General features: G+C 41.5%; 1 protein-coding gene across 2 annotated transcripts in view; it reads right to left on the minus strand.

The window, feature by feature from the left end:
• Positions 1-16263, minus strand: part of sema3c (sema domain, immunoglobulin domain (Ig), short basic domain, secreted, (semaphorin) 3C) — a 171881-nt gene that overhangs the window by 47705 nt on the left and 107913 nt on the right. For both annotated transcript variants that reach the window (XM_043713776.2, XM_043713775.2), the window contains exons 8-9: positions 15233-15375; positions 1086-1200 (exon numbers count right to left, since the gene is read on the minus strand). In XM_043713776.2, the coding sequence (XP_043569711.1) occupies positions 1086-1200; positions 15233-15375 (258 nt within the window). The remainder of the gene's footprint in view (positions 1-1085; positions 1201-15232; positions 15376-16263) is intronic.

The raw sequence follows: 16263 nt of genomic DNA on the forward strand, positions 1-16263 counted from the left end.
TGGAGGAAATTCTGTCCTTCACATTGATCAACGGGTGCAAGACATTTGCTTGCAATACGGATGCGAACGAGAATTGCAGAGTGCCGTGCAAACTGACCATCGCACCATATTGCAGTTGGGGAGAGTGCAAAAGAATGTGGTAGTGACATGGTAAAGCCTAATCAGGGGAATTGGTATCTTGAAGGTTGTGATGCCTGCTCAGTGCAAGGTTAAAAACATCACCTTGTAGCTAAAGAAAAACAGGAACTGGGGTACAGGATATGAGCTTCATTCATGAAGCAGATACAAATAAGATCAATACAACCGTAAAAAAAGATTAAAGACTCATTTTCTGAATACATTGAAATTCTAAAAGTCTTCTTTATAAGATAGATAAAGTAGCAACAAAGAGATAAATGGTTTTGGTTTAAACATCATTTTAGGGAAATGACTATAAAGTAACCATAGTTGGAAAATAAATACTCCAGTGTTGCAACATTTCAAAGGGCAGGCAGAATGGAAAAAAAGAGGACAAAAAGCTGTGACTGTGAAGGGTGATGTAACAATAGTAATGGGAAAAGTATCTCTACTCAGGAGATCAGATCGTAACTCTTGCTGGAGTTTCCTTACAGCAGTTATACCACCAGACGGCACATTATGCAAGAAATATTTGACACTTGTAACAAAGGCAAGTAATATTAGATTACTTACAGTGTGGAAACAGGCCCTTCGGCCCAACAAGTCCACACCGCCCCGCCGAAGCGCAACCCACCCATACCCCTACCCCTACATTTACCCCTAACCTAACACTACGGGCAATTTAGCATGGCCAATTCACCTGACCTGCACATCTTTTGGATTGTGGGAGGAAACCGGAGCACCCGGAGGAAACCCACGCAGATACGGGGAGAACGTGCAAACTCCACACAGTCAGTCGCCTGAGGCGGGAATTGAACCCGGGTCTCTGGCGCTGTGAGGCAGCAGTGCTAACCACCGTGCCACCCACTATTGTTGAGGAACACCTATAAGAAGGTATAGTCCAGCATGATAGATTTAATAATAAAGCACACAATATGTAAAATAGAGTTACAATATCTTTTACTTACGTAATTCATCAAAGTGAGTTTCAGTGCCATCATCATCTATCACTGAACACACCAATCGCGCCTTTAGGAATGTTGTCCATTTGTTGACAAGACTGCGCTGACCTCCTATGTCATTCTAGACAATAAAAGACATTTATAGTAACTGCAAAATGAAGGAGGCCATTAAAACATCTGTGAGAGGAAAAATGGATTTTACACTTGTTCCATGGCTTATGGCTCACAGTTATAACATTGTTAGCACAACATCAAAACTGCATTGGCTAAATAGAATTCAGGTGGTTTTAAAAATACTTTGAACATCTGTTTGTCAATATGTTAAAATTGTGTGTGATCACTTTAATTGAAGTTGTAGTATAGAACATTTGAGCTCTTTTAAGTTGCCTTTAGTATTTAGAAATTCCTATCAAGCAGGCTATTACCTTGGATTGAAGCTAATCTTCTCTTAACCCCTCCAATTTCACACTAGGAAACAGCAAGAAGCCTATTAATAGGAATTATTGCTCATTATGACCCTCATTGTGACTGAATCTCACTTCATTAATATGCACTGCTGCATTCTCCCATCTACAAAATGGAAACTAGATGCTGAGAATACCCACTATGAAAACTCAAGCGGGTAACTAGTGACACCAGCATGCTCCTCTCGACTTCCATCTTTGACAAATGGCATCAAAATCAATGGGAATCAGCTGCACATCCATATAATCTGAAACAGTGGCATCCAACATGTGCCTGCCTCTCCACACCATCATGGCACATCTCCGAACCACTTATAGTACACTTTGTCACTTTACACATGTAGCTTGGAGTTCTCCAGCTCTTCTCATTGGAATGTTGCTGCGCACACACTTTGTGTGCAAGGACAGATAACCAGCACACAGATTGGACAAGGCCACATCCCAGGGTTGCTTGCTTGCTCACTTTCTTACCTGGAATCTGACAGCATCCCTATCTTGCCTTCCTTCCCTTGCCATTGCCTTGCCTTGCATTTTAGCACTGTATCTCCTCAGCTGCACCTTAAAGCCTCATGAAGCCTTGCCTTCCCTTGCACTTTAGTGCAGACACGAAGCTAGGCAACATGCTAGTCAAAGGGCCACTGCTGGGCCAGTGAGGCTGGGGAATATAAGTGTGGGGATTGAAGTCAGAATGCTGGGGTGTAGAAGGGATGACAGTGCTAAAGGTGGGCAAATAAAGGGAGGGGATGATGGAGCATGGATGGAAAACAGGTCATGTGGGAGTTGGGGTTAATTTCCATAAGCAGCAATCTGGCTTTCATGGGACTCAGTGCTCTATCAGATGTGCCATGTTTATTTAATGGGGCTGGCTATGTAAAGTGGATAGGTGAAAATTTTGATAGACGACTTGGGTGGGGTCTTGAGGAAATGCACAGCCAGTGTGATTAATGGGCAGGGCTACCAGGAAGGGGGTGTTTATTTTGGGGAATTCACCAAGACAGTAAGGTGGAGCCCAAGACTCATTGCTGGAGGAGCAAGTGCTGTTATTGTCCATCATACTATAAATAACAAGTGCACAAAGTCAGAGGGGGCTCTGAAGTGCTTCATTCTGTGAGAGAGAGAGCGCATCAATTTCAAGTAATGGGAGACTTTCAAAGGGTATCAGCATTGCACAGACACCTAATCACTGAAGCTGAAATACACCAGAGATACATACATGCTGTGTGAACCGGAGGCATTAACTGACTGTCTGCAGGAGTGCAGAACAAATCCTTGCCCCAAGCCCTCCTAACCAAATCATGCAAGATAACAAGTAAATCCCATGAACATCTGTGATACAATAGCAGTTTTTGCTGATCTGGAAAGATGAACATAGTTGCAAAAGCTTCAGTCACCTGACAACTACCCACTACCTGGATATGGTGCTGGAGCTACTCATTTCACACCTTGGACCATTGATTATAATGTAGCACTATTGATGGGTGGACTCTGTACCTTCAACATTGCAGTTGCAGTTAGACAGAGACTCACACCCCCTCAGCTGATGGTGAAAAAGAACACATATTCACAAGTGTGAAAGCTTATTTACAGTGACATCTCTCCCTGACCTCATGGACATCTTCTTCATTCTTTCCACTCACCATGTCTCAGAGCAATCCCAAGTTCGGCAGCAGGGTGGAGGGAGCCTATTGGCCCTGTAGATATCTGTTGGGAGATGTCAGGGGCATTTTTGTCTTGAGAGTCCAGAAATACCGAGTATAGCCTGCCCCAAAGGCAAGTGCACTCTCTTTAACATGAGCTCGGACAGGCTCAGGATGGCAGGCAGGCAGGAGCAGGAAAGCCTGGCCACCTCCTTAATATCCTGAGAGGAGATCCCTGGGGAGGGAAGAGTGTGTGTATGTGTGTGTGAGAGAGAGATTCCTCCATTGACTGGGTATGTATTTATCCAAAGAGGCAGCAGAATAGGGCTCCTGAGCCAGAACTCCTCCGCTCCGTCCATTTTTTACATTATTTTCCCTTTTTTCATGTAATTGTTTCCTTTCTACTTCCCCCCAGTCCTCGGATGGTATCTGTGGTAGTGAGTTGAGGGGCTCCTGGCCTCCAGGTGAAGTCCAGCGCAGAATTGTCTGCTTTTATTTTTTTCCTTCCTCTCTTTCTCTGCTTTGGAAGGACTGTAAAGCTGAACTTTTAATTTTATTTTTCTAATTTATACCTAAGATTCTGTACTTCCTACCTAAGAAATGGCGACTTTGTACACTTTTCACTGCACTCATGTATTTCTGTACTTAAGTGCACGATAATAAAAGCTGATTCCAATACTAACTCTACCAGCATTCCCTGTCTCCTTGTGAGAGGAACAGTCCTCCTCCCCATTAATGTTATGTACAATTGGTTAGAGTAATGGGGTGAACGTCTGTGCACCTATCCAGCAGACTCTGAAACATAGACCTGGCTCTCCATGGCAGCTGCCAACCTGGGCACAGGATTCCAACCCCATTGCTGCTGAGCTGCCCAGTGCTCCTGGCAAACCTGCCTGCTGCTCCTGAGTCTGACTGAAGATGTTGATGAAGACCCTGACTGCTGACACCATGGTGACCCCTCCTGCCTGGCCCTGAGCTGGTACCTGCTCTCTGGCAGTGCCAACGGCCCAAAGTGTTTCTTCCTCAATCAACTGCGGAGACGTGGCAGTGAAGTGCTTACCAGCAGGCGCCCCCCAACTCTAATCTAGGAAATAACTCACTGAGGGGTCAGTATCTGAGCTAGTGTGAGTGCAGGAGGCAGCCTGGCATTGGGTCGCGAGAATAAGGGAAATAAACATGTGGCTAAAAAAGTGGTGTGGGAAAACAGAATTCCTTTTCTTGGGGCATTGGCATTAGTATTGGAATGCTGGGACAGTCTCCACCTGAACTGAGCTGGGACCAATGTTCTAGTGAAAAGGGTAAAAAGGACTTTAGACTAAAGAGTGGGGGAGTGAAGGGAAGTATAATAGAGTATAATACTCCAAGAAGTATAATAACCAATGGGAATCAAAGCAGCAGGTTGACATCTGTGGGGGTGGATTCAACTGCATGGAAAAGTACAAAAAAAGATTAAAAGAAAAGAGAACTCAGGAGAGGTTATTAAAGTCTCCAGCATGCAAAATGGAACAGAGTGTTTGGAAAGGGTTAGGAATCAAACTTCAAACACACTGGATAAATGAACAACAATGAGAAAAGGGACGATACATACAGGACAGAAGGTGTTGCAACTGATTGCATGCAGTGCACAAAATAAGGTGAACCAGCTTGTGGTGCAGATCACAATTGGCAGCTCTGATGTGGTGGGCACTATGGAGATGTGGTTGCAAGGTGGTCAGGCAGGGGAGCTGAATATGCAAGGATGTACATCCTATCAAAAAGACAGGCAGAGGGGATGATGTTGCCTTGTTAGTAAGGAATGAAATTATATCAATCACAAGAAACAAAGTACGGGTCAGATGATGTAGAATCTGTGTGGGTAGAGTTGAGAAACTGCAAAGGTTAAAGAAAACCATAGTGAGAGTTATGTATAGGCCTCCAAACAGTAGTCAGAATTTGGCATACAAGATACACTAGGAGATAGAAAAGGCATGTGAGAAAGGCAAGGTTACAGTAATCACTACAGATTTCAATATGCAGGTAGACTAGGAAAATCAGGTTGGTAGTGAATCGCAAGAAAAGGAATTTGTGGAATGTCTATGAGATGGATTTTTGGAGCAGCTTGTGGTGAAGCCTACTGGGGAACAGGCAATACTAGATTAGTGCTGTGCAATGAGGCAGATTGATAATAGAGCTTAAGATGAAGAAACCCTTAGGAGATAGTGATCATAATATAATAGAACTTGCTCTGCAGTTTGAGAGGGAGAAAACGGAATTGGACATAATGGTATTACAGTTGAATAAAGGCAACCACAGAGGTGAGATGATCATGATTGACCGGGAAAGGGGCCTAGCAGGGGCCTCGTAATGGCAGAGTCTCTGGGGGTAATTCCGGAGACACAGCAAAGATTCATCCCGAGGAAAATGTAACATACTAAAGGAAAGATATGGCAACCATGGCTGGTAAGGGAAGTTAGGGACAGCATAGAAGTAAAACAGAAAGCATATAATGAGGCAAAGGGCAGTGGGAAGCCAGAGGATTGGGAAGCCTCCAAAGACCAATAGAGGACAACAAAGAAAAAGGAGGGGGAAAATTGAATATGAGGGCAAGCTAGCCAGTAATATAAAAGTAGATTGAAAGAGTTTCTTTAGGTATATAAAGGGCAAAAGAGAGGCAGTAGTGGATATTGGGCTTTGGAGAATGACACTGGAGAAATAGTAATAACAAAAAAAGGTAGAGGCACTGAATAAGTACTTTGCATTAGTCTTCACGGTGGAAGACATGAGTAATATCCCAAAAATTCAAGACAGCCAGTAACAGAGGTGAGTATGATGGCAGTCACCCAGGAGAAGGTACTAGAAAAACGGAAAGGTCTGAAGGTGGATAAATCACCTGGACCAGATGGACTACTCCCCAGACTTCTGAAGGAGATAGCTGAAGAGATAGTGGAGGCATTGGTGGTGATCTTTCAGGAATCACTGGAGTCAGGGAAGGTCCCAGAGGACTGAAATATCATGAATGTAATTCCCCTGTTTAAGAAGGGAATAAGGCAAAAGACAGGAAATTACAGGCTGATTAGCTTGACACTGGTTGTTGGTAAGATTTGGAGTCCATTGTGAAGGATGATATTACTAAATGCTGGAGGTGCATGGTAAAGTAGGGCAAAGTCAGCTTGGTTTCATCAAGGGGAGGTCTGACAAATCTACTAGAATTCTTTGAAGATGTAACAAGTGGGTTAGAACAAGGAGAGCCCAATGGATATATCAACCTGGACTCCCAGAAGGCCTTTGACAAGGTGCCGCATGGGAGGCTGCTAAGTAAGATAACATTCCATGGCATTAGAGGCAACATACTAGGGTGGATAGCAGATTGGCTGTCTGGCAGAAAGCAGAAAGTGGGGATAAAAGGGTCCTTCTCAGGAAGGCAGCTGGTGACAAGTAGCTTTCCACAACGCTCAGTGTTGGGATCACAACTTTTCATTTTATACATTAATGATATGGATGAAGGAACTGAGGGCATTTTGGCTAAGTTTGCAAATGATATAAAAATAGGTGGAGAGATGGGTAGTACTGAGAAGGCAGGGAGGCCACAGAAGGATTTAGATAGGTTAGGAGAGGGACAAAGAAGTGGCAGATGGAATACAATGCAGCAAAATGTGAAGTCATGCACTCTGGTAGGAAAAATAGAGACATAGACTATTTTCTAAAAGGGGACAAAATTCAGAAATCTGAAGTGCAAAGGGACTTGGGCGACCTGGTCCAGGATTCTCTCAATGTAAACTTGCAAGTTGAGTCGGTAGTTAGGAACACAAATACAATGTTGGCAATTATGTTTAGAATATAAAAAGGATGTACCTCTAAGGCTTTATAAAGCTCTGCTCAGACCACATTTAGAGTATTGTGAGCAATTTTGGGCCCCATATATCAGAAAGGATGTACTGGCCCTGGAGTGGGCCCAGAGGGGGATCACAAGAGTGATCCTAGGAATGAAAGGCTTAACATATGAGGAACCTTTGAGGACTCTAGGTCTATACTCAATGGAGTTTACAAGGATGAGGGGGGAATCTAATCGAAATTTACAGAATGCTGCATGGCCTGGACAGACTGGACGTGGGGAAAATATTTCTATTAGTAGGAGACACTAAGACCAAAGAGCACAGCCTTAAAGTAAATGGAAGACCCTTTAGAAAAGAGAAACTTCTTCAGGCAGAGAGTAGTGAGTCTATGGAATTCATTGCCGCAGAAGGATGTGGAGGCCAGGTCATTGAGTATATTTAAGGTGGAGGTAGATAGGTTCTTGATTGTCAAGGGAATCAAGGGTTACAGGGAGAAAGCGGGAGAATGGGGTTGAGAAACTATCAGCCATGATTGAATGGCAGAGCAGACTCAATGGGCTGAATGGCCTAATTTCTGTTCCAAAATTTTATGCTGTTTTGGCTTCAATGGAGGCATCCATGCTCCTTTCCTCAGAGCTGGAGGAGGGGAATGTCCTGTGGGGCAGATCCCTGAAACTTGGCTACTGCAAACATCGTGCAATAGGCAGAAGAGAGAAAGTGCCATGACCAAGAGTTGGATGTTGTGGCATGTGAACAATACATTTACAGGAGGTGCCATGGCTGAGTAGCACAACAATGGATGACACTACTTGTTTGGTTTCAGTATGTCCACAGTTCCCATCCTGACATCTTCAGCCCTATTATGGGCTGTTATCTCCTGTAATGGAAGGGATTGAGTGGGGTGAAAGTGGCTGGCACAGGTGGGGCAAGGTGGAGAGGAGTCCTGAGTGAATGAGTGAGTGGACAGCACAGAGGCTGTGCAGGGTTAGTAGGGTGAGGGGCTGTGCTAAGTGAGAGTGATTTGAGGCTAGATGCTGCAAATAGTAGTGAGTGAGAGTGGTCAAGCATGAGCCTTGGTTTGAGATGGGTAGGTAGCAGAGTCAGAGTCAGTGTGAGGTAGCAGAGAGAAACTGGTGAGCATCTACCCTCATGGAGTGCAGCAGGTGACTGAACTTCTTCCTGACCGGTTGGGTGTCTGGTTGAACCTTGGAGACTGTACTGATCCAAGTGGCGACCTCAGATCAGTTTGTCGGTGTCGTGGCCTCCTGTGCCAATCCTGAGAGAAGAGGACATCCCTATTCTGCACCACCCTGTCCACCTCCAAGTCCCTGTCTCACAAAGAAAGGCATCACTATCCCTGTGTCCGTTGTGTCCGAGGCAAATTATGGAAACCGTGCAGGTCATCTCCAGACTGCCAAAACTCGACTGGGAGGGCAACAGCCTTTAAAATATGGCACCAGTGCACATACTTCTGGCTAGGTCAAGTGGCAGAATCAGGCTGGCATCTGACGAGAGGGTTACTATCGCGGCATGGTAAGTAGTTAATGAGGAGAAAGTAGGATGACAGCACGAGAAAACTTGCTCGGGCTCACAGAGAGCTCCCCACCCTGAAACCTAACAAAAACGATACTTAGTGAAAATATGGGAAGATTCAACCCTCGGTGTTGGATAATCCATTTGCAGCCCAGAGCCAGTGGAAAGGTTCAGGCAGGTTGTGAGAAGTAGAACTGAGTGTTCTCAGCATTTACATGGAATCATTACCTTCATGATTTCCCAGTATGCTAAGATAATGATTTTAAACTGCATTGAAGACTTTATAAAAATTAAAATTTATACAATGTAATTATCAGAATAGTTTCTTGCTGTATTTGTAATTTTAATGTGTCCTTTTGAGAAACTCATAATGGTCAAAATAATTGGTGGTGAAAAATGGGTTGATTGGCTAGCAGGCTATTTGCGCTAACTATCTTCACTGGTACAATGTCCAAAAATTTAAACTTACATTTTAATCATTGATTTTATGACACCTTGCTTTCTTTGGTTTATTTTTCACCTGCCTCTGCAGAGTAGCAAAAGACTGGTTAAGTTTTTGGAATGTAATAAATTCTTCTATTTTCTCATTCTCTGTTGATTTTGCAAACTCATAACTTTGAGTCATAAAACCCCCTTTATGATGCCTTAGATGGTTATGAGGTATTTTGCATGCATATAACATTCCTAACTTGAACGAAAGGACCATCAGTCTATGAGACTCCTTGGGGATCTCTGGTTTTATCCAAGACTGCCTGGTAGAATTTTTTTTAAAACAACGAATCTCCATTAAAGTATGCGTCTTCTGTGGCTTCCATGTCATTTTTTTCTGTCTTGGCACTATTTGAAGGTCATACAACTCCTCTGGACAAGCAAAAAGATCCATATTTAACACAGCACTCAAAGGCCTGATTTTAACTCATTCCAACCCCACCCACATCACACAGAGTCAAACCCAGGGACAATGTTTTTGCAAGAACTCCACACTGTTTATATTGCAGGAGTGCCAAACTGTTGCAGTTATTGGAGGAGTGAGCTGACTTTGCGTGGTTTCCTCAAACAAAATTTGAAAACTGATCTTCCACATATTCTTTTGAAAACACTCTTCTTTATTTAATGATGTATACTCTAATTCAATCTTTCTTGTAAAGAAAATTATGAACACAAGTTCAAAACTATCAAGTAACATGGAAGTTCTGGGCACCAAAGCTTTGAATTTCGGCCTACATTTTGAGATGCATTTTTTGTTTTGATTTGTGAATCTGACCTAATATTTAAAGAAGAATGCACTGGACAATAGAAGAGGAGACAGAAAAAGATTTAGTCCTTCAAGTCCATATCTTTCAACAGTTCCTTCCAATTAATTTGACTCTCCTCACCAGAAATCTCAAATCCTCGAAAAAGATGTCAACAGCTTCTTTCTCTCCATGTCATGGACCGCTTAATTGTCACAATCTATATCGATTCAAACTTTATTTGACACTATTTCACCAAGTCAGCTTTGTCAGCTGTGACTCAGTTGGCAGCTTTTGAAGGACATGTTTTTGAGCATAAGTCTCATGCCTGGGCTTGAGTACAAAAACTCAAGCTTGATTTTCCAGAATAGAACTGAGCAGGGATGCTGCATTGTCAGAGGTACTTCTGTTTGGAAGACATGATAAACTGAGATCCCATCTGCCTGCTGAAGGTGGCACCACTCAGAGAAGAGCAGGAAAATGATCCTCAAGCCCTCACAATATCTATCCCTTGGCTAACAGTACAAAAACAGATTATTTGATCATCACATTGTCAGTCACATGTATGGATGTTAACACGTATTGCCAACACAATCAAAGCAGCAGAACCCATGTTCCCAATTTCTTCTGTGGAAATCAATGTCAAAAGGATTCATTCAATTTCTGATTGATGGGAGTCAAGATTTTGAAGGCTTGGATCATATGTTCTTCAGTTAAAAGTGTTCAGGACGTAAATAATATTTAAGTAAATGTAATTTAAAAGCAAAAACCTGCAGATGCTGGAAATCTCAAATAAAAACAGAAAATGCTGGAATACTCAGCAGAACTGGCACAATCTGTGGCAAGGGAAGTACAATTAACAGATAACATCCTGATGAATGTCATTGGCCTAAAATATTAAGCCAATTAACTTACAGCCTGTTCTCTTATTATTTGATTAGTTGTGCTCTCACCAGGTTTAAAAGGACAAGAAAATGTCAGTGAATGACCAATAATTACACCCAAACTAACTTTTTCCACTTTTGCTAAGAAAGACTCTTGTTAGTGTGCACAATATTCATAAAATGGATGATACTCAGTTCTGACGTTGAAATTTGAATTTACATGATTTTACATACTTGCCATGTTTTTAATGCAAATTAAAGCTTGCTATTTTGTACAAATGTCTGCTGTTTCCTGTTCCAAGATGTATTTATTTAAATTTGCCTTCATTAAATCCAAATATCATTCTTCAAACCAACTACTTAACTGGTACAGGTTTAGTGAATTTTATCCACCTGTCCTCTCTTTGTCATGTGATAGCTTAACGTGATATATTCTATATTGTATGCAGTTTTTGTCTCCTTATCTGAGGAAGGCTACTGGGATGGCAGGACTAACGTATGGTAACATACTGGATTGGTTAAGACTGTTTTCACTGGAGTTGAAAAGAATGATGGTGGGTGAGGGGGATCACATTGAAACCTGAAAATTCTAATGGGACTAGACAAAGTAAATGCAGGAAGGATAGTCCTGAGGAGTGAGGAGTGGGGAGTCCAGAACGGGGGATCACCATCAAAGGATATGGGGTAGGCCATTTAGGGCTGAGATGGGAAGCATTTTCTTCATTGAGTGAGTGGTGAGCCTGTGGAAGTGTCTTCCTCAAAGAGGTGGTTGATGTGAAAACATTGATTGTTTTCAAGAAAAGATAGATATAATTCTTATGGCTAAAGGGATCAAAGAATATAGGGTGAAAGTGGGGACAAGGTATTGAACTGGATGACCAAACACAATTTTATTGAATGGTGGAACAGGCTTGGAGAACCAATGGGCCTGCTCCTATTTCTATGTTTCAATATTATATATGATATTTTTTCCATATATTTTCTATACTATATATTGTTACACTTCCATATATTGCTCAGTCCCAAATTATTTATGAATAATGCAATCATGAGAGTTGCAATGGAATTATGCAGAACTTCTTCACTCACAGTTCCCAGACAGAATATCTTGTCATTTAACATTACATCTTGTTTTGCATCAGCTGATTGACTTTCAATTTGCCATTAATTTCATAAAAGTTCAATTTCTTCCAAAGTTTCATGTGCAGAACTTTATCAAATAGCTTCTCAACTTATTGTAAATAATGTTCATTGAATAGCTCTTATTCACTAGCTTACTGAGTTTGAATAAATCCTCATGAATGAGCGAGGTTTCTACATCCGCACTGGCTAAGCCTTACAATGACTGTACTCTTTTGATAGATGTTGAAATTGAGTTCATAAGTTTAATTACTATGATGTTACACTAAGTGCTCTATAAATGTATGGTTCACTTTTTTTTCTAAACACTTGATTAACTAATGTTATACAGTACCTGGGTACAGCTCTGTATTGTGTGCAGTTTATAATTCATAAGAAGAGGCACAGTTATTATCCTGATCATTAATGTTTTCCAATAAGTGAGTACATGAATCACTGAATCATGGAGTGGTTACACTTCAGATGGAGTCCATTCAGCCTGTTTTGTCCATGCTGGTGCACTGCTGATCCCATACTTCTGCCTTTTTCCTGTAACCTTGTAATGTTTTGTCTTTAGATAATAATCCAATTCATTTTTGAAATTCATGACCGAGTCTACCTCCCACGCAATCATAGGCTGCACAATCCAAATCTCACCCGCTGTCTGCACAAAAAGATTTTCCTCATGTCACTTTTGGGTCTTTTGTTGTTCACCTCCTATAGTTCTTGCCTTTTCATCAAAGAGACGTTTCTCCTATCTACTCTGTTTACCCATCAAAAGGTGCAGTGCTGATAAAGCACAGCCAGTCAGGCAGCATCCAAGGAGCAGGAGAGTTGACGTTTCAAGCATAAGCTCTTCAGCAGGAATGGGAATACTCTGTTTAGCCTCCTTAGTGTGCATTATCATGAAAAGACACGGAATGTGAAGGAATTAAATTTGACAAACACATTTGTGGCTATTCAGACTCAACAGAGCTGAACTTTCCCCTTCATCATGAACATAACATGAATGGGCAGGATAGAAAAAGCAACTGAAAGTTATTCTGCTGTCTCGTGAATGCCGAATGCCACGTTACATGATATGATGCCAGAATTGGTGTAAAGGTTACATTAGACTATTCATATATGTGCAGGGATATTACAATCAGACATATATAACAGGAATATATCATACTTCAATCATATTTTGGCAACTTAATGCACAAAAATGTGTTCTGACAATGGATCACAATATTATTTAGCGATATATTGAGCCTTTAATGACAAAATATGTTTTTTTTTTAAAATAAAGAAAATAAGAACCAAAGGATATCTAAAACATTACATACAGTGGCTGACTAAAAGAATCCTGTGTAGGTTAAACTGGGTCTAGAGAGGAACCATATAGAGTTGCACCTAAAGTGTGGTAAGGGAAATTCAGACAACACTTCAAAGGAACAGATGGCATTCAAAAAATGGCATTGATCTCGTGTGGCTATAGAGATTGATTACAGGAGGAAGGTCAGGGTTTGTTGATGAACCATCCCCTCTCCTCAAAAGAAATTCGTCTTCTATTCTTATTTCCGAGCACTTGGGCCATAACCTTGAATGTGATGACACTAAAAGGCTCATCCAAGTACTTTTTAAAAGTTTGTTAGGTTTCCCACCTCAATTATCTTCCTGGCCAGTCCATTCCAGATTCCCACCACTCTCTGGGTGGAATAATATTTTCCTCAAACCCCCTCTAAACCTCCTACCCTTCACCTTAAAGTTATGCACGCCTCATTATTGACCCTTCAATTAAGGGGAACAGCTGCTCCCTATCCATGCTACTCACAATCTTGTACAGCTTTAACAGGTCCTCCCAAAGCCTCCTCTGCTCAAAAGAAAACAATCGTATCCTATCCAGGTTCCCTTCATTGCTAAACTGCTTCAAGTAAAGCAATGTCCAGGTGAATCTCCCTTGCATCCCCTCCAGTGCAATCACATCCTACTATAGTTATGGTGACCAGAACTATGCATAGTTCACGAGCTGTGGTCTAACCAAAGTTTTGTACAGCTCCAACATAACACCTCTGCTTTTGTAATCTACCCACACGTGATAAAGGCAAGCATCCGGAATGCCTTCTTAATCATCTTTCTGTTCTGTCCCGCACCTTTAGGGATCTGTGTACAAGCATTCTAAGATCATCTGTTCCTCTGAATTTCTAAGTATCCAGGCATTCACTGAGTATTTCATTGTCTAGTCATTTCTTCCACTGTGCATCACCTTATACTTTTTATGGTTAAATTCCAACAGTCACCGATTTGCCCCTCTGACCAATCTGTCGACATATTCAACATGTACCTAAGACCTTCTTCCTCATCATTAACTACTGAACCAATCTCTGGTGTTATCTGCAAACACATTCTCATCAATGCCATTTATATATATCATGAACAATAAAAGATTCACAGATCCCTGTGGCATGTGACTGGACACTGGACTCCAGTCACACAAACAGCCTTCCCTACCACCACCTCCTGTACCTGATCACTATGTCAAATAGGGGCTCAGTTGGGTGGATAGCTGGTTTGTAATGCAGAATGATGCCAACAGCATGGGTTCAATTTCTCTACTGGCTGAAGTTACCATGAAGGACTCTCCTTCTCAACCTCTTCCTTTACCTGTGTCATGATGACCCTCACGTTAAATCACCATCAGTATGTCTCTTGAATGAGAGAGTAACCTTGCAGTTTGGTTGAACTACAGTGACTTTACCTTATCACTAACCAATTTTGTGCACAGACAGTCTTGCACATTCAGTTAAAAATATGTCTCTCCCTCTCTGATTGCTAAACACAAGACAAAACAGCAAAGCCATAATGTGAAGGAAATGAGATAAACTCCTAGCTACACAACCAAGAACCTCAAAACATCCATTCGTCTGCCAACATCAATACTACCAGAATCTTTCACCTTAGCAGAATCGCAATTGATTTTGGACCCTCCCCCAGGGACTGGTTAGAACATTCCCTCATGTCTAAGTCTGCAGTGCATTAGTGATTGAATTGAAAATAGAAGGACCACCTTTGTGAGTACAGAATGATAATTTAAAGGCAGGGAAAACAGAACATTTAAAAGCTTAAAATAAAAAAAAACATTTTTAACACTGCAGCAGTCCCAGCCAAATTACCCAAGTATTATTTCTCTCCTGGTCCAAGACAATTGGCCTGGGCTCCTTGAAATTTTGCTAAAGGGTCATTATTTAATTGTGACCCTTGGAAAACAAGATGACTTGGTTCAAGACATGGAAATGGCAGAAATTGCTTCTCTAAATTCAGTCTTGAGATTCACACAGTGAGTGAGGTATTCATTCTAATTGTAAAATAAAATCTGCTTCAAATTATCAGTTTTGTTAAACAAGCCAAGCTTCATCTATTCAACATGTTTGCTGCCCATGTGATATATACTGAAGAAATCATGGAATCACTGGTTGAAAGATTTACTTACAGGACATATTCTGGCAATCCTGGAGAGAATTTGCTTAGTATTGCCATTATCATCAGTCACTTTCTCCCGTAGGAAAAAGTATAATTTTGCATCATTTGGGTCTGTGCCATCAGGAATGATCTGGGCATCGACAAACACAGGTTCTAATAGAGGGAAAGGAATCCAGCAGTTAATCCAACACGAACATTTCGAGTCAATGTTAAAGACAATTCAAATTCAAATCAAAATTCGGAAATCTGATCTGATAGGTAGTTCAAAACCTTAGGATACACTCTAATGCAAACATCACTACATGAGCAAGCTTAGGAAGGTTGGAAGAATGTATACACATTTAAGGAGAAACTAGATACATAAATGGGAGAAACAAGTAGAAGGACATGCAGATGGTGAAAGATGAAGTAGGATAGGAGGATGTTCTGGTGGAGCATGGACACTGTTATGGACTATTTTGGGCCAAATTACCTGCTTTTCTCAGTGTTGTAAATTCTATATAATTCTATTCTATGCAGTTCTACATATTGAACACTGAAAAATACATGAAAATATGTAACAAAAAGATTTGTGTCAGCTTAAGTTACATGCTTGCTCTCTGCAAAGGGCTTGAACCTGCTGACCCAGACAAGGAAGCATTACCAGATATGCTCATGATATTCTATCACTGCTTCATATAAAAATGTAAGATCATATAACCTAAGCATATGGAATTATTAATATTTATTGCCACCTAAGAAAATCATTAAATCAATAGTTAAAAATCACACAACACCAGGTTATTGTTCAACAGGTTCAGATTAGATTACCTACAGTGTGGAAACAGGCCCTTCGGCCTAACAAGTCCACACTGACCCTCTGAAGAGTAACTCACCCAGACCCATTCCCCTACATTTATCCTGAACACTATGGACAATTTAGCACGACCAATTCACCTGACCTGCACATCTTTGGATTATGGGAGGAAACCGGAGCACCCGGAAGAAACACACGCAGACACAGGGAGAATGCGCAAACTCCACACACACAGTAGCTCAGGG

Source organism: Chiloscyllium plagiosum, unplaced genomic scaffold (assembly GCF_037043375.1).
Source record: "Chiloscyllium plagiosum isolate Xiang-an unplaced genomic scaffold, Cpla_swu_hap1 HiC_scaffold_23, whole genome shotgun sequence".
Classification (NCBI taxonomy): domain Eukaryota; kingdom Metazoa; phylum Chordata; class Chondrichthyes; order Orectolobiformes; family Hemiscylliidae; genus Chiloscyllium; species Chiloscyllium plagiosum.